The 18,796-nt window shown below is 37.8% G+C and overlaps 2 protein-coding genes across 2 annotated transcripts; both read right to left on the bottom strand.

The window, feature by feature from the left end:
- Positions 1 to 10,697: 10,697 nt before the first annotated feature.
- On the bottom strand, positions 10,698 to 15,232 carry LOC110012043 (uncharacterized). The gene is made up of 7 exons (XM_020694137.2): positions 14,068 to 15,232; positions 12,503 to 13,887; positions 12,120 to 12,333; positions 11,867 to 11,961; positions 11,455 to 11,624; positions 11,251 to 11,369; positions 10,698 to 10,903 (listed from the first exon to the last, which is right to left on the bottom strand). The coding sequence occupies exons 1-7, from the start codon at positions 15,230 to 15,232 to the stop codon at positions 10,698 to 10,700; spliced, it is 3,354 nt and encodes a 1,117-aa protein (XP_020549796.2).
- A 17-nt stretch (positions 15,233 to 15,249) lies between these two features.
- Positions 15,250 to 16,446, bottom strand: LOC105162973 (uncharacterized). Its single transcript, XM_011081155.2, has one exon. The coding sequence runs from the start codon at positions 16,444 to 16,446 to the stop codon at positions 15,250 to 15,252; it is 1,197 nt and encodes a 398-aa protein (XP_011079457.2).
- Between the last annotated feature and the right edge of the window lie 2,350 nt (positions 16,447 to 18,796).

Genomic DNA, 18,796 nt, shown 5'->3' with positions numbered 1-18,796 from the left:
GTCCGCAAATAGCACGCAAAGTTCATCCCACAAAGGCTCGTACGCATTGATATAGCATCTGGCTAGATTCCTCTCCTGTTCAGTTTTAGCATCAAACGGTTAGGACTATCAATTTTGAAAATAACTAAAAAAAATTGGCAATAAGAATAATAAACACAAACCACTTACAATAATTAAACAAATACCTTGCAAATTTGCTCCCACACGCCATCTTTGGCTGTTAATTTGCGCTCGTCCTCATTTCAAAGAACGCTGGGGTGATTTTCAACCCATTGAAATGTGTAATGCCGCTCACGAAACTTGTCCAAACGACTGTAACCCCACCTGTAAGTGATTCATGACGCGTAAGCCTTATTGACGTTGAAAATGGCCAAATGCACAACGTCCATGTTGTTGGCTGTGGGACGAAAAATTCCTACTATCTTTAGGTCCACCAAAGCTTGGATGAAGGTCTTTTCCATGTCCCGCGTCCATTTCCAGCTATAGAAGACTTGGGATTGGATGTAGAAGCCGTTTGGCCACAACATGAAGCAGAGAAATTGAACAAGGTTTGCAAAGGATTCTAAAGCAAAAAACACAGCAGGCTCGTGGTCTCATATTATGTTGCACACAGCTGGTATTTATAGAGAGTGAGTAAGCAATGGTTGCATGGATAATAGATGAAATTGTATAGAGTTGCTAGTAGAAACACAATAAAATAAATCTGCAGCAACTATAATGAATTGCAGGCTCTTGGCTGTGAGAAATTAAGGCCATACAGTCAGTTGAATTATTTATAGCAGCTGAGTTGTGCAACGTTCCTCTCAAGTGGCTGCAACAATATTTATATTGAATAGGGAACAATTGCTTCGACTACCAATTCAACTCGTGTGATGATGCTGCTCTCTTCACATGACTAATAACTCCCAACCACCATTTTCACATCAAATAAATATATATCATGATGTTTGACAATAAATTGATGTGAAGAAAAATTACATCAATTTATTGTAAATTGTCACTCACAAATAGTATTAGTTGACAATTGCATTCTCTACTATTATTCATTTATTTATATTGTCAACATAAAATAATTATGTATATCTTTCAACACATATTGGATTAAAAATTGAGATGTAAGAGATTTGTTGTATATTGTATTATTTATTTTATGTGTACAATTAATAATATATAACAAAATAAATTTATTCTATACAGTCATTTTACTCGATTGCCTATCGTAATTCTTACAAAAATTTCATGTTCATGTTCGTTTTCATATTGTTGCTTTTTTTTTGTTGAATTTTTTAGTCGCCACTTTTGGCTAGGGGAAAATGGGAAATGATGTAAAAAAATTAGCATATTAAAGTTAATGTATAATTACACAAGTTTTATCAAAGTAATTTACGAATGATAAGTTATTCCAAGAAATAGGACATACTCTCTAATTTTAAAGATAAAATTACTAAATTATAATTATAGATAGACAAAATTTCTTAGTTTGATTTATCGAAATTACATTAAAAATAGTAGGATAAAAAATAAACAAAAAAAATAACTTAAAAATTTCGGTTATAATGTGAAATAAGCTAGAAGTGCATTTTGATCTTGTCTTTTGTCCTAGAATGAGCTCTGATAGAGTTATACTAGAGTTATATTGCAATTTTTATATCCAACTGGAGCTTTTATACCTAGTAGATTTTCAAAGTAGTGGCATGAGGAAGATATGCAAAACTGACGAAACATAAGCATTCACCAATGGAATCAATTTTGAATGATGAAATTGAAAGATCATAGCGTCAGGGTTCACAATGGCATGAGGTTAAATTATATTTTGTGAAATTATGAGGTGAATTTTCATTTTTTGTTCAGAAGAAGAGAAAATGATAAGGTGAATTTTGATAATTTTATAATTGGTCATATTCAATGAATTTCGTGAACCACATGATTAATTTCAGTTAAAAAAAAAACACTTTAATCCAAATATATTCTTTATTCTCACATCTATTTAGGTTTACAAATAACTAATCCAAATATATTTTCAGTTCTCACAGAGATATTGTAAGTGGACAATTGCAAAATTACTATGAATGTGGATAATTTTTACATTTAAAAGTAGATCAATGGATCCTCAAATTCTCGCGGGTTTTTTCCTGGATCACCAGGTATAAATATCTGATTTTTCATCAGTTAATAGGTTAATTTAGAGGTATATATGCCTTCTGCGGTAATGCGCGATGATTTAGTGCTTATTTGTGGCGGTAATATTGATATGGGGTGTTGTAATTTTCTGATGGTAATTTGCATATGGTTTCTGAGGGTTATCAGTCTATTTTTGTAACTTTTCAAAGTAGTGTTGTTAGTCGGTAATTAATTTTTTGTGATTTTTTGGTTTTTAATTTTGATCATATTAATTATATATAGTCATTTCACAAATTTATGTACAAAAGTGTTCCTGCATCTCTTGTCTTTATTGTGTGCTACTTTGCACGGGAAGGAGCAACGCACATGTTGAACTTTAGCCCATCAAAGAAAGAAAATTATTGTACCTTAAATGAAGCGAAAAACTAAAACTTGTACTGAAAAAAGAAAAGAAAATGATAAGAGGCATTTTGATTATTTTATAATCTATCATATTCAATGATTTTGGTCAACCCTCATAATTAATTTCAGTTAAAATAAAAAAACATATACCTATATTCTTAATTCTCACACCTATATACCTATATTAAAAAATAACTAATCCAATCATATTCTCAGCTCTGGCACAGAAATCAATAAAGCATTTTTATACAAATAAAATTGATAGAAACTGAAAATAAAAATGAAAACACAACCAAACGGGCTCTTAGGCTCTTGAGTTCCATACAAGTACGATCCTTCCATCGACCATCTCCCGGCCTTATTCTAGGGCATGAAATTGGGCGTCAGTTTCCATCCTGGACCAGGCAACTATGCTGAATACTTGAGATGCGTTTACTCTATTGATTAACAAAGGATACCATTTCCTATTCGACCAATCACTATGGCCATAAATTTAGAGAGTCTAAACCATCTGAGAGCGCATAGGAGATATATCCACCATATACTGATAGGGGATAAATTATATCCTGAAATCCACCGCCCTCACTACATACTCCGACTACACTGGACAAGGCTTATAACGACCACATCGACGACACAGTCATCTCTCGTCAAATCCAAGATATAGCCATCATATGCATGCGACTGCCATGATTCCTCAAGTTCTAGAACTAATCCTGTACTATAGGAGTTGGGAATTCAAGTCATACCGGCAAGCCTCCAAGGCTCCATATAACGTTTCTGGTGAGTCAGTTCAATCAGTTAACAACCTTGTCAACTCATCCACTCAAATTACATAGACATCCCATGTCCGTCGCCGATGAAACACGACACTCATCCAATGAATACAATACTTGGTGCAAGTCTCTATAGGACTCTCGATGCCCAGTCTCGAGTTCCTCAACTTGGAACGTTTGAGACCAACCCTCAGAAGCTGATTTCATAGTTGTCATCCTATGTGCAACCCAATTACATGGGTTATTCATTTGGTCTGTGAGCATTTGTTGTGACGTTAAAACACCGTTCAACGTAAATAGTAAGCACAACAAACAAATGGTGCGACAGATGAATGCTTACTACATTCATCAAGATAATATCACATTCATAAAAATTGCTAAATGGTTCCCAAAACCGCCAATCTAATTGGCTTTCTGGTCACCATTTCTAACAGTTATTTGCTCGGCAATCACTTCCGAAGCGTACAACCTCAGCAGGCAAGGGGTAATCGACAGGTAACTAAGAATGACATACGGTGTCTTCTTGCTCTCCCTAATCGGCTCGTACCTAGCTTCTTCATAAAACTTGCAGTAGTCCGAATCAATGTCGTCCTTTCAGTACAATATGAAATCATTTATACACGCATCAATCTTCTTAACAGGTAAGCCCAACTCTCTTATCAGTTTGTTCGTACTATAGTAATCCTGAGAAGGTGTGGTCACGCTGCAATATATGATCGGCCCACTACGATATTCGGTCATATATATATTGAGAAATATCGATTTTGATATTCACCAACTTAGTTATAGCCCCATAAAATTGGGCGCAATCGTTCCACAACGGTTGCTCAACAGCATGCACTACATCGTGAAACCGATCTGCCAATCCAGATACATAATCATAGGTGGTCCCACCATAATATGAACTAGGTCCTGCACGAGTAGGACACAACCTCGTACCATTATTTGACGCACCATCCTGATTATAATTAGAAGACCAGACAGCCGAGCCGACAACATCAAAAACCATCCTCTACACCCAATCTATCTACACCGCATCACCCCAAAGCGTACTCGTACCCTACATAAGGCCGTCGTGACGGTCTCAAAATACTCCTGCGCCCTATCCTTGCTATGAGAAGTCCAATTATTGTATTCCAGCATAAAATCTTTCATAAACAAGTCGAAATTTACTTCGTCCGTGGTTTTGAAAACTTCATTTTGCACTTCCGACAAGGACACTTAATTTTCTCACCGTCTATATATGCATGTTGAGACTCGGCCCATTCTATAAATGTAGCAACACCATCTTAAAACTCCGGAGTAAGACCCGTCCTATTTGGAAGGTTTTTCTCATACATCCATCTCCTCAACTGTCTTAACATGATGATTAGTCCTACACACACACACATATATATTATTATGATATTAAATTTAATTAATAAAATTACAACAAATATAATCAATTATCAAATAACGGGTTAAAATTATTACCTGATTGAAATTCACGAACAAGAGTACAAAATTATTAGTAGGATAGTGAGAGATTAAAAAAATTCGAGAAAAATTGAAAAAATAGAGAGAAAATAAGAAAAATGGAAAAGAGGAACACATTTATATAGAAAAATTTGGAAGGGGTATAGGAGCACATATCTAGCCATTAAAAAATAACTGTTAGTTCAAACATTGGGACGTCACCTGAGACGGTCATTCCGACCATTGAAATATAGACGTTGTATGTCATTTGAAATTGTCTCAGTAACACAACAGAAATAATTAAAAAAAACCGTTCCAATTTACACCGGGTTTTGGAACGGTTTTAGACACATGTATCTTCTTAAATAAAGTGACTGGTCTGACCAGATCAAATCCCGTATTTTTTTTGTAGTGTATAGTGTAAATATAAACTAAGCTACTAAATTAACTGAATGAGAAATTAATTTTATTACAATCACGCGGATGTACTTATTGTGTCTGAATGAACAATTTTTCGACAGTATTAACTAATTAAATATTATTTTTTATTAGATTTTATTATTATAATAATATAAACGTTAATTATTTTTAACAAACTAAATATGAAATATACTAATTAAAATATAATTTATTATTTCTTAGAAAAATAATTAAATTGGCCAATGACAAGCCTCAATTGCAATTGCGTGTTATACCTAACTTATTGTTAGGTATAGAGGAATAATTTTGTGCAGAAAGTCCAGAGCGATCCTAATTTCTAGCTACCAATGATGATATTAATTAAATTAAATGTAGTGATAAGTAGTAATGATGATTATAATTATATGATAGAATAAGTGGGATGACAAAAAACTAAAGATCGAATGAATTTTGTCAAATTTATGGTCCAATTCTACCAAAAAAAAAAAAAAAAAACAAAAACAATGTCTTTTGATTCTATAATTAACTATTGGTCGTTAGTATTTTTAGCCCCACAATTTACTATATTTAAATATTTAGTCATTTTTTGATGAATTTTAGTTCTGAACATTTTATATTTTGTCATTTTCTGAGACAAATTTAATCATACGTTAACAAGTTTGGTCCCCTTACAATGGATTAATCTCATTTTTATCATGGAATTATAGGTCATTAGCATTATTGCCAACAAAGGACTAAATGTGCAAAAAAATAACTAAACGTGAAATGTTTAAAACTAAATGTATAAATAAAATAAATTATAAGATCAAAATTTTTATTGATTTATAGTTATAGGACCAAAAATATAATTTTGCCCAAAAAAAAAAAAGTCCAATCAAACATAATTTATAAAATTAAAAATAGCGTTTGAAAATGAAACCAAACAAAGCCTAAATCAATTTATCGTATCTTGAAACGTAAAACTAACATATATATATATTTGCTGAAAATATCAAACGAGTTCCAATGAAACTTAACTAATACCGAATCTATCACATGATCCAACTTAATACGCTCGATAACGACTTATCACTTGTCTCGAAAGCTCAATCAAATTAAATCAAATCAATCCAACTATCAACGACACAAACTGTATCAATCCGATTCTACCATAAACATGACAATTGCAAAAAAATGGGAATAGGGGAAAGTATTATTTAAATCCGTTAAGTATGCCTAATTTTAATTTTAGTCCGATAATTATGTTCATTTTTCTTTAGGTCCAGTAACTCACGAAATTGCTTACTTTTAACCTCTGGCAAATTTTCGGACAATTTTACCCCTATGTAACTTTTGAAAGACAATTTTAGTCATAGGAAAAAAATTGTCCGAGAGTCTGCCAGAGGACTAAAAGTAAGTAATTTTGTAAGTTACTGGACCTAAACAAAAATGGACATAGTTATCGGACTAAAGTTAAAATTAGGCATACTTAGCTGACTAAATAATACTTTTCCCTATATTCCCTCCAAAGGATGTTTCGTTATATTTCTATGAATTATAATTAATTTCTATTTTTTCAAGTAATAATATTTCACAAACTTTATATGATAAAAAAAAATGGACGTTTCAATGTATAATTATTTTCGGTTTCGGGTATACACCTAAACCAACTTGCAACATTATCACATTACATTATGAGTAATAATGAAGTTGGGGTGATGTCTTGCATTCTGGGACTGGGACTGCCTTTGGTTGAGACAGTTCGGGTGTTAGAAGAATGATTGAAATGGATAGTTGGAATTTTCTTTTTCAAAGTCTATTACAATTTATACTCTATTCAATATTTACATATCACGTGCATCATTTTTTTTAAGAATAAAATACATAATTTTATTTTTGTACGCATAATTTATGTATATTGAATGAAGTAGAAGATAAAATAGGATTTACAACAGGACATTTAATCTAGAAAATGGGACGGTATGCTTTATTATTGCAAGTACTAGGTGAAAATACCTTTTGTTTCGTAGTTGTGGACGGGGAATTTTAGTCCGAACCTGACTTGATTGAAATTGAATCAATCGTATGGTAAGTGTCAATAAACTTGTCGTGCATGTAATTGGTGTACAGTTCAAAGAAATGATGTACAGTTCAAAAAAAGTGACAAATCACATAACAAGTATGATATACCTATTTTGAAATTAGTTTGATTCGATCAAACCTGATGGACAAACATTAGCCTCAAAGAGCTATGGAATGTAGAGAAAAAGGTAGATCCGGTACAAGTTTAAGTTGCTGATGTAACAAAATTGGTTGAAATAGAAATTGGTGAATTACACCAATGTCTTTCAAAATTAGGTTTAATTTCACAAATATTGTGTGAATTAACGAATCAGGGGGTGCTAGTGTAATCTAACTGAAGAGGTGTTCGTGTAAGATTTCGTTATTGAAAATGTGTGTGCTTGTAACTATAGCTACACCTCAAGAATTGTATCTATAATTTTACAAAAGATAAATGGTGTTTTGCAATTAGAGCTACAACTTCAAGGTCGTATCATGTAATCAATAATCATTTACATTTTAAAATATGATAATTATACCCTTATGACAAATATGATACAACAGTTGTATATATATATATATATATTAACAAAAGTAACTTCATGTTATTTTAACACTGCTATATTAATTATTTTATTGTCTCGATAATACCTTACGTTGATTGGTTTTTTTCTTAAAATATGATTTGTTAGTTTATACAATATTATTATTTGTAATATATTTTAAAATACAAAAGATTATTTATTATATACACTAGCTTTTGTGGCACGTCATGTCTACGTGCATATAATAAATATTTTTTTATATTTTTAAATATATTATAAAGAAACGTAAAATATATAAACCAATACATTACATTAATAAAAACAAAAAATAGTAATTTATCAATTAATGTAAATTTTGAAAAAAGTTGAATAAGTTAGTTATTTTATCATGAAAAGTATTTTTGACTTCATAAAAAATTAGTGCAGCGGTGTCATTAACCGCCACTTGTTAGTATGGAGAGGTTTTTCTTTTTATATTAGTCGTTGGGGCACGCCATTCCTGCGTGCATATAATAAATAATTATTCACGTTTTAAAATATATAATAAATATATAGAAATTCAATACATTAATTAAAAAAGAAAAGAAAAGAAACTAATTTATTAGTTAATGTATAATTTGGAAAGTGAATGAGTTAGTTATCTTATTAGTTGAAAGACATTTTTGACTTTACAAAAAATTAGTGCGACAGTATCATTAACCTCCATTTATGAGTACTAGTCGTTGTGACACATTGTTTCTACGTGCATATAATAAATAATCTTTCATACTTTAAAAAGATTATAAATAGGAGTAATATATAAGTCAATACATTACATTAATAAAAAGAAAGAAAGAAAGAAAGAAAATAATTTGTCAATTAATATAAATTTTGAATAATTGAATAAGTTAGTTATTTTATTATGAAGGGCACTTTTGACTTTATAAAAAAATAGTATGGCGGTGTCATTAACCGCTGTTTGTGAGTGTGGAAAGCCTTTTCTTTTTATATTAGCCTTTGTGGCATGCTGTCTCTACGTGCATATAATAAATAATTATTTTTCTTTTAAAATATATTATAAATAAGAAGAAGATTATAAACCAACACATCACATTTAATAAATAAATAAGATAAAACTAATTTTAGGGATATTATCAACACAAAAAAGTAATTGGTATGGATAAAATTTATATTAGAATAGATAGATATTATAAATTATATGGATGAGAAAAAGAATTTGAGTATGGATGGTTGAAAATATATAAGGATATCTTTGATAACTCGTCGTTGTGGCACGTCGTTCTTACGTGCATATAATAAGTAATCTTTTACGCTTTAAAACATATTATAAATAAGAGAAATATATAAATAAGTACATTATAAGAATAAACAATATAAATTTTAAAATGTTGAACAAGTTAGTTATTTTATCAAGAATTAGGGTTTAGGATTTTTTTTTTTTTTTTTTTTTTGAAATAGGGGAATTGTCGGGATCCCCATCCCTTCTAGATAACAATTAAAATGAACTTAAGGTTTTGTACAATTCAAACCCACAAAAAATATCAAGAAAGAACCCCAAAAAAAAGTGTTTGGGCTATACAAAAAGAAACCCAAAAATCTTGGCAGCTGCAAAATGAAATTTCAATGTCAATTTGCCCAATTGGATTAGAGGCCCGGTTTTAAGCTCCAGCAGAGGTAGCCCGCGAGGTGGTCCAAAAAGAGCCCAATGCAGCAGTGCTTGGTTCAGCCCAATCTCACAGACCAGTAGCAGTGCAGCCCAGTGAAGCCAGTCTGCCTCCTCAGTCCAGAATGCGTGCGGCCCAGTGTGAGCGCAGCCCATTTCCAATGCATAGTCCAGCAAGTAAACAATCAGGTGGTGCAGCCCAAAGAGTTGGACGGTCCAAGGGAGTTGAGTCCAAAAAATTGAAGAGTGTTCAACCCAAATCAACAAAACAAAACAAGCCCAAGTCTATGAATGAAAAATAGACACAATCCAAAAAATGAAACAAAATAAAATCAGCCCAAATTTTAGAGAATTGAAAAATGAGGAAAAGAATTGCAGGAAACGAATTGAAATTGAAATACAAGAACATCCAATTCCAAAAACAAACTGAGCCTCTCATTTCCCAATCATCTCTCTTCTCATTTTTCTTTCTTCTTTTTTCTTTTTTTCCCTCTTTTTTTTCTCTGCTTGTTTCCGTCTTTTTCTGCTTTTTTGCTTTCTCTTTCTTTCCTCTCTTTTTTCCTTCTTTTTTCTTGCTCATATACTCTCTTTTTTCTGTTTTTTCCTCTTGTTTTCCTTTCCTGCTTTTCCAGTTTTGCATAACAAAATCAAGCCTACAAGGAAAAATCCCTATTCAATCCATTCTCCCAAATAAGTGAGGGGAAAAGAAGCTCTAAAAGATAAGAACACAAGTACACAAGACCAACAATTGAAAAACCAAAAACATCAAAGGAAAGACGTGCTAATTTTGAGAAGTTGAAACGGGGTTGAAACACTTCAACTAATTGAAACCAACACAAAATGAATTTTGCACCAAGGACTATGAAGAGCCGAGAAACTTCAATGAGACAGTTTGTTGCCAAGAAACAAAAGGGGGTGTGGAGGAAAATTATGTACTTTGAGTGGTGGTCACAATAAGACAAAAAATGGTTAGTGCTCAAGTGATTGTGCAAGTGAAGCAAGGCGTGCTCGTTGATAATTAGGAGAGTTAGTTCAAGGTTGTGTAAGTTGAAAGATGAAGTGAAGAGATGTGAGGGAAGGAGGCAAACGTTCCAAGACCCCAGCTTTTTGGATGACAGATTGCACAAGAGCAAACCTTTCAGTTGTTCAAGAAATGAGAAGAGGCCAAAGAAACACTTGAGTGTACGAAAGGTGAGTACATCAAGGTTGATCAAGGGCTGGGGATGTGCATATTGGTTCCAAAAATCAAAAGCAGTATCTGCAGCAACAGAGTTATTACCATGAATTCCTGAAGTGAGGTGAATCATCTTTGCATAAATGCCCCCTGAAGTTGCTTGCTGCAGCCACAACAACAAGTGGCATGGCAGCAGTAAAAGCAAGGTCATTGCAGCGAAAAGCAGCTGCTGTCACAGTGCCATGGTTCTGTCCAAGATAACCATAACCTTCGGTTGTGGACTTGCATCCATGATCAGCTTGAGGGCCTGAAAATTGCAGCATGTTGGAGCATAAAAAACATAGGAAATCGATTCAATGAAAAATGAGTTCGAGACGAAAGACTCCCTGGTTGAATAACCACGAGGGAAGATCAACAAAAGTGGTTTGTATCACAGTTATAGCAGGCGTTGAACAGAGTTCTTTCATTTTCTGTCCACTTCATTTCCTGAAAATGCTCCTCCTTGTTGTGTTAACAGTCTTCTTCAGTTTTGCAATAGGTGAATTCACCATTATATACAGAAATTCCTTGAGTTGGGGATGAGGAACAGTACAACAACGGCAGCAGTGTGGGTGAATATCAGCACAGCAACAACAGCAGACTAAAGCCGGAAACACGACAGGAGCTGCGGCTGAACAGCAGCAGCAGCAGCAGTTGCAGCCTTTTTAGGCTTGCAGCAGAAGCAGAAACAGTAGGACGCTGAGAATCCTCTTCCTGGTTGTGTTTGTGATTCCCTGTGTGGAACATCAAAAGAAATAGCAGCTTGGTGTCTTCTCCATGTTCCACTTCATCTCCTGATGAGACAAGGAAATGCTGCACCACAAGCAGAAAAAGGATGATGCCATTATTGGATTCCTGAAGTGGGATGGATCATCTTCGCATAAGTGCCCCCTGAAGTTGCTTGCTGCAGCCACAACAACAAGTGGCATGGCAGCAGTAAAAGCAAGGTCGTTGCAGTGAAAAGCAGCTGCTGTCACAGTGCCATGGTTCTGCAACAGGAAAGCAGAGTTAATTGATAGTCAAGCAAGATGATAGGAGAGGTTAAGAAAGCTTCCTGAAGTGAGATCAATTATCCTCGCATAATTGCCCCTTGAGTTGGGGTTGAGGGACAACACAGTAACAGCAGCAGAGTGGATGAAAATCAGCAACACAACAGTAGCACAACAGTAGCAAAAACAGGTGGTGCCATTATTTCTAGAAATCTGCAGCAAAAGCAGAGGAAATTGAGAACCTGACAAAATGAAAGGAGAGGTTTAGGAAACTCCCTGAACTGAGATGAATCCTCATCACTGTAGCGCCGTTTGGAGGTGGTTGCTGCTGCAGCGCCTTAAGGTGTTCAAACAAAACAAAAGCAGCAACTGCAGCAGTAATTTTGAGCCAAAGATTGTCCCTCTGTTTGATGTTTTTTTTGAAAGAGAAAGTTCCATTTCAGCAGCAGCAGGAGCATTGCAGCAGCCGAATGGTAGGAACAGCAACGACAGCACCATTGAAACAGGCAGCAGAGTGACAGGAACACAACAACAGCAGCAGTGAAGCAAGTTGCAGCTGCAGGAAAGCATTTGCAGCAGCGGCAGCAAAGAAGCAGGAACAGACTTGCGGCAGCAGCAGCACAGAAACAGCAATCTGCATCACCATGAAAGCAGCAGCAGAGCAGCGGACAGTAGCAGCAAAATGGAGCCTTGCAGCAGCAGCGGAGCACTGTGAGAGGGAAAAAAACAGCAGCAGCAAAGGGGAAAAAACAGCAAAAAAAACAAATTTGCAGAAGCAAAAGAAATCAGAAAATGCGAGAACAGAGGACTCCCTGAACATTCCTTCACTTGGTTCGGATGTAGGGAATTCCTTGTCGGTCACATTCGATGATCCCCACGAGTTGTCCTTGAATCTCCTCTCCTCTCAAGAGTTTAGAGCTATTTGTAGAGCATGCGAGGTTAGCAAGATAGTCAGCTGCTTTGTTTCCCTCTCGGTAGATATGCGTGATTTTGTACTCCACCTTTTTCAGCATCAAGCGAATGTGTGTGAGCATGTGCTTAAGAGGCCAGTGCGCTTTCTCTGATTGTTGAACGAGATGGAGGATACAATTCGCATCAACCTCAATCCAAATCCGTGGAATGTTTTCAGTTTGACATAGTTGGAGGGCTTTAAATAGGGCGAATACTTCCGCAAACGTATTATTCGTTTCTCCAAGAACTTCATAAAATGCTAAAATGACTGCTCCCTCCTCATCTCTCGCAATTCCTCCTGCTCCAGCACGTCCCGGGTTCCCTTTAGAGGCCCCATCCGTGTTGATTTTGATCCATCCAAGCTCCGGTTTGGTCCACTTCACGATCTTGATTTTGGGCTTGTATTGCGATCCAAGTTCGAGTCCCATGGATTTCGCCACGAATCGGTCCCCTTTCCAGTTGATGCGTTTGGTCGTTTTGCTTTTGAAAGTGGTGACAATGTGTTGGTGGACCTTCCATTTGATGCGTTCCGAGTTAAAATTTTTATTCCGATGCTTCACATCATTCCTTTCAAGCCAACCAAACCACAAGATGAGCATGGGAACAATCATTCTAATGTGGTTTTGCCCCAATGCTGATATCCTCCAATAGTTCAAAAGGAGCACAATGTTATCAGTGTTAGGAAGGTGCATGTTAAATTTCTTGGCAAAATGCTCCCACACACATCTAATCCCATTGCCTTCAATGAACACGTGCTGGAGACTTTCGACATGATTATAGCAAGAGCACTTAGAGGCCAGTTGAATACCTTTTTTCTGGAGCTTCTCATCAACTGGAAGTTTGTCGTTGATAAGTCTCCACATGAAGACAGACATTGTTGGGGTAACAAACGGAGACCAGATTTCCTTAACGAGCTGTTGTGTAGCTCTCGTCTGTCTCAGTGAGTTCCACGTGGCTTTCATACTGAAAATCCCATCACCACTCAACTTCCACAAAGGTGTATCACTGGTGTCGACGTCAAACGGTATCTGGCAAATTTGATGAACCATGTCTGCTGTAAGCACTTCTCTCAGTTTTGCAATGTTCCAGGAATTATTTTCCCAGTAGTTGTTGACAGGAGTTGTGTTCCACTCAAAATAAGGCAATATCTCAAAGAGGGGTTTTTCACCAATCCAGTTATCGAACCAAAATGAGATGTGTCCTTTTCCGAGGCTCCAGAAGATCTGCTTGTCCGCTTCTTTTCTGTGTCGGCACATTCTTTTCCAGTTTGGTGAGGCGATGTATGAGAGCTTAGCTGGGACTGGATGACTTCCTGTACAATACTTTTCCAGAAGGAAAAGGGCCCAAAGTGAGCTCTGGTTCCTAAATCTCCACCACAGCTTGAGTTGGAAAGCATGGACCACATCTTGGATTCTTCTAACCCCAAAACCCCCTTCCTCCGTCGGATAGCAGATATCGTCTCACGAAGACCAGTTCAGTTTTCTCTGCTCACCAGTATTGCCCCAAAGGAACTTGTTGAAAAGTCTTTCAATGCGTTCCATTACATACTTAGGAGGTTTCAGGACTTGAAGCAGGTATGTCGGCATGGCACTGAGGACACTTTTGATGAGCTGAAGCCGTCCTCCATGGGACAGGAGTGCTTTTTCCCATCCTGTGATCTTATTCCGAATTTTTTGAATGAGTTCGTCGAAGAGAGCTCCCTTCTTGTTCCCTTTGAAGAGAGGCGCTCCCAGGTATGTGATAGGAAGGTATTTCAGCCTGAAGCCAGTGACTTGTTGGATGCAGCGAATTCTCATGTTGGAGGTCTTTTTATCGACCGTGAAGGAGCTTTTCTCCTTGTTGATGCGCTGCCCAGAAATGAGCTCGTAGTGCCTAAGGAATTCTATGAGTGTTTTTAGGTCCTTGCGGGTACCTTTCGAGAAGATAATGATATCGTCTGCAAATGCCAGGTGGGAGATGTTCTTGCTGCTCCTTGCAAAGAAATTCATACGGGGCTGCTGTTGGAAAAGCCAATCAAGTCCTCTGGATAAGCATTCTGCTGCAATAACGAAGAGCGTTGGGGATAATGGATCCCCTTGTCTGAGGCCTCGCGTCGACTTAAAAAATCCCACCCCTTCACCGTTGATCAAAATACTAAACCAACAGTTTTCAATGAGTTTCTTGATCATGTTAATCCAGTGCGTTGGAAATCCCACTCTCACAAGCATGTGGTAGAGGAATGTCCAGTTAACACGGTCATAGGCTTTTTCCATGTCAAGCTTGAATATGGTGTTGCTCAGACTGCCATTTTTTCCAAGACAGTGGGAAAGTTCTTGTGCAAGAAGAATATTATCTGAAATCATGCGACCCTGAACAAAATCGCTCTGGGAAGGGGAGATGATTTTGGGAAGCAGTTTGGCCATTTGGTTGTTGATGACTTTGGATAGGATTTTTCCCGTGACGTTACAAAGGCTAATGGGCCTGAAATCTTTCCAAGTGGATGGAGCCTCAATCTTTGGAATGAGAACGATGGTTGTCGTTGTGAAATTCTTCGGAGGAGTAGATCCCGAGAGGAAATCCAAAACTGCGCCGTAGAGATCTTGACCAATAATTTCCCAACAACATTGAAAAAAATGTGCCGAGAATCCGTCAGGGCCTGCCGTACTATGTGGGCACATATCAAAAATGATTGTTTTCACATCTTCAATTGTGGGGTAGCATTAAGCTGATGCCGGTCCTCCTCTGAGAGAATGTTGGGGACCCAATGCAGGTCGTCAACACTCACCGTATCTTCTCTTGTGAAGGCCTGCGTGAAGTAGTCAACAACTGAAACTTTGATATCTTCCGCTTTAGTGAGTGTGGCTCCATTATGTTGGATTTTGTAGATCCTTGATTGTTTCCTCTTTTTCTTAGTCAGCGAATGGAAATATTTTGTGTTTTTTTCCCCCTCCTCAAGCCACTTACAAGCTGCCTTCTGTTTCCAATAGCTTTCTTCAACAGATAGAGCAAATGTTAGCTCAGCTGTGGCTTTGTTCATTGCAATGAGATTCTCATCAGAAGGGTCCCCATCGTATGCTTGTTCCGCTATCTTGACTCTTTGTTCAACATCCGTGATATTTTGAAAAATATTCCCAAACACTTCGGTGTTCCACAATTTCAGAGCTGCTTTAATCCGGTGGAGCTTCTGTTGGAAAGCAAACATACCATGGCCATGGATAGGATGCTGCCACGAAGTAGTCACACAGTGCTTGAAGTCGTGGTGCTTAGACCACATGTTTTGGAAACGGAAGGGTGTCGGACCTGTCTTCTTTTCTTGTTTGACCGACAGAAGGAGCGGGCAATGATCCGAAACGTTCCTTGTGAGGTGCTGAATACGAGATAAGGGGAATGCTTGGGTCCACGTGTGAGAGAATAAGAACCTGTCAAGATGTTGCCAAAGTCTGCTCCTAGACCAAGTAAATTTAGACCCCTCGAATCCCGCATCCTGAAGACCACAGTCCATCATCATGTCTCCAAAATCCTCCATCGTTCTAATTTTTGGAGCAGCGCCTCCTTTTCTTTCACTACAATACAGAACAGTGTTGAAATCTCCACCAAGGAGCCAAGGTTCTTCTCCGTCATCAACATTTCTGAGTGCATCCCACAATTCCCGTCTTTCTGCTCTGGTGTGTTTAGCATAGACCCAAGTGCATAGTATTCCATTTGGCCAGAAATCTGAAAAGATACGTAGGTGCAGAAATTGCTCTTGAGAGATCAAGATTTCACAGTCAAGATCTTCTTTCATGAAGCACCAAATTTTGGAATTAGAATTACTGATGACCTTGTCAAATCCCAGTCTTCTACAGAAATATTGTTCATCCAGTTTCACCTTTGGCTCGATAATCACAAGCATTTTCGGTTTGTGTTTCTTACAATTCCAATGCACATGTTTTTGTTTATGGGCTTCTCCTATGCCCCGAATGTTCCAAAGGAGGATCTTCATACGAAACGGGGTGGGGTTGGTGGCACCACATGTTTTGATCTACTTCTAGTCAGAATTCTAGACACTTCATGCACTTTTGGTGTGTCAAAGTCGAAATTGATGCCTGGCTGAAAATCCCTTTCACTGGATCCTGAACGTGTGTGCTTTCCTCTCATCGCACAATCTTCCATTGACGAAGACGGCGACGCCGGTCTGCATGGATCCTTATCCTCGTTGGAGTGATCACTGTCCATATGTGCTGATTCCTCTTCCTTTTCTTCAATGAGTCCAGTTTCAAAATCATAGTAGTTCTCATGCGGTGAGGGAAGTTCATTAGCAGCTTGGTTAAGGGTACAGGTCTGTTGCTGATTTCTAGAGATTCTCTGATCGTTATCACCTTGTTGTCGATCAGATTGATTCATTTCGAGCATATGCTCCCTATTCTTCTTCATAAGCATAGCAAAGGGGTTGGGGGAAAAGGGAATAAGAGCAACACATTGGAGGGGAGCCTCCATTGCTACCCCCTCACAATGCCCAACAATATCATCATCTCTCAATTCCTCAACATTAGAGTTTAACTCATGCACATTACACAGACTTGATGCATTTCTATCATAAACCACAGGCATATTATCAATGGTATCATTACAAGCAGTTAATATCTCATCATTATCAACATGTAAATTAATATCATTGATAGCAAAGGATTGGGGGTCAGCATTAGGTACCTGTGTATACGAACATTCACCTCTCTCAGTCCGTTTGCTACTCTTTTCTGCCTTTCCATCAAGCGCTTGTTTGGCAGGTGTGTTGGTAGCTTCTTTCCCTCTTTTTTCCTTGCCTTTCCCATTAGTCGCAGCAGCAGGCTCCTTCCTTTCCTCATTTCGACGACGAGGTGCTGGTTTCGGGTTGTTCCCTTTGGAGTAACATTCCAAGTCCTGGTGGCCAACATGTTTACATAAAGTGCAGTATTTCGGCACTTGTTCATACTCAACTTTTTGTACGATCGAAATACCATTGATCTGGATATCGAACTCCTGAACGAGCGGTGTAAGCAGATCGATTTCAATGCAGACTCTCGCTTTTGAAAGCTTGGACTGGTTGAAAGTGAAGTCATCAATTTGCAGTGGTGTTCCAACCATACTAGCAACCGCATAAAGAGCATCCTTATGGAATAAGTGAGCTGGGAGTTCGGGGAAGCTAACCCAGATGGGCACAACAGAGGATTCTTGTGAAGGAGTAAATGTAGGGGTCCATTTGAATACCCGCATCGGATAACCTTGTATGTACCAAATTCGTCTCAACCAGAGACGTGAAAAATCCGTTTCATTCGACATGGATATGAGTACATGCTTAGCATTGATCATACTAACCGTAAAAGCTCCATGGATTCCAAGCCCAGCCACCAGTCGATGAAGATTGCGATATTGCAGTGCACCATGTGAGAATTTACCCACCAAAGCGAAACGATAGGCTGCTGCAAACGAAAGCGCTCAGTATCAGAGAAAATGAGAGTTTGTCGCTCATCAAGTGTTGCTTGCTTGCCAACATTCGTTGGATTTGAGTTGGCCAGAAAAAATTTTTGGAGGTCTGACGCGGTAGATGCACGGATGTGGTGCAGAGAGGGAGTTGAGAGTGCTTCGGCAAACGATTTGGTGGATGGTCGAGGTGCTTGTGTTTCTGCAGGTAGCTTTTTGTCAAACGAGCGAGTTGAAACAACTGAGTTGACTCGCCCCGGTTGAGTGTTGAGTGGAGGGAAATCTGTTAAGTTAGGGGCCGTCCCATTCGCCGGAGCAATGCCCATTTCTGATCGGATGTTTGTGTTCTCAATGACACCACGATCACAACGGTGTTCTCCGAGCAGCAGCGGCCGTTCGACGGCGAAGAAACGGCGAAAAGACGATGGCAGCGCGCGAAGAACGGACGAGAATTTCCCACCCGTCGATCTCAGCACCAGGTTGATGGAAATTGATGAAATGGCTCTCGTTAGGATCGCAAGAGCAAGGCGAGTTGCACGGCACTGGTCCGCGATCGCCGTTCGTTCTGTCGCCGGCGAATTGACGAGAAAGGTCAAATGTGGTCAAAGTAAAAGCCCAGTCGATTCGTTGATCCGATTACGAAATTGATTGAGGGCTTTAGTGCGTTTTGCAGAGAGGAATCTAACGGTATATGTGGTGGCCAGCAATTCTCAGTGACGGCGGAGAATTTCTAGAGAGAAGGTGCCGGCGATTGTAGGGCGATTTGAGGGCGATTTTAGAGAATTTGGGACGCGATTGCCGGT

The sequence above is a fragment of the Sesamum indicum genome, linkage group LG5 (assembly GCF_026168435.1).
Source record: "Sesamum indicum cultivar Baizhima isolate 11 linkage group LG5, ASM2616843v1, whole genome shotgun sequence".
NCBI lineage: Eukaryota > Viridiplantae > Streptophyta > Magnoliopsida > Lamiales > Pedaliaceae > Sesamum > Sesamum indicum.
Note: the sequence above shows the minus strand (reverse complement) of the source record. Positions and strands in the feature narration are given on the sequence as shown.

Coding starts and splice junctions, on each gene's coding strand:
- LOC105162973 (XM_011081155.2), bottom strand. CDS start 16,446: ATGCTTGTGATTATCGAGCCAAAGGTGAAACTGGATGAACAATATTTC.
- LOC110012043 (XM_020694137.2), bottom strand. CDS start 15,232: ATGTGCCCACATAGTACGGCAGGCCCTGACGGATTCTCGGCACATTTT. Junction 12,334..12,502: donor AGGAGATTCAAGGACAACTC/GTGGGGATCATC, acceptor TCCCTCTCACAG/TGCTCCGCTGCTGCTGCAAG. Junction 11,962..12,119: donor CTCTGCTGCCTGTTTCAATG/GTGCTGTCGTTG, acceptor GAACACCTTAAG/GCGCTGCAGCAGCAACCACC.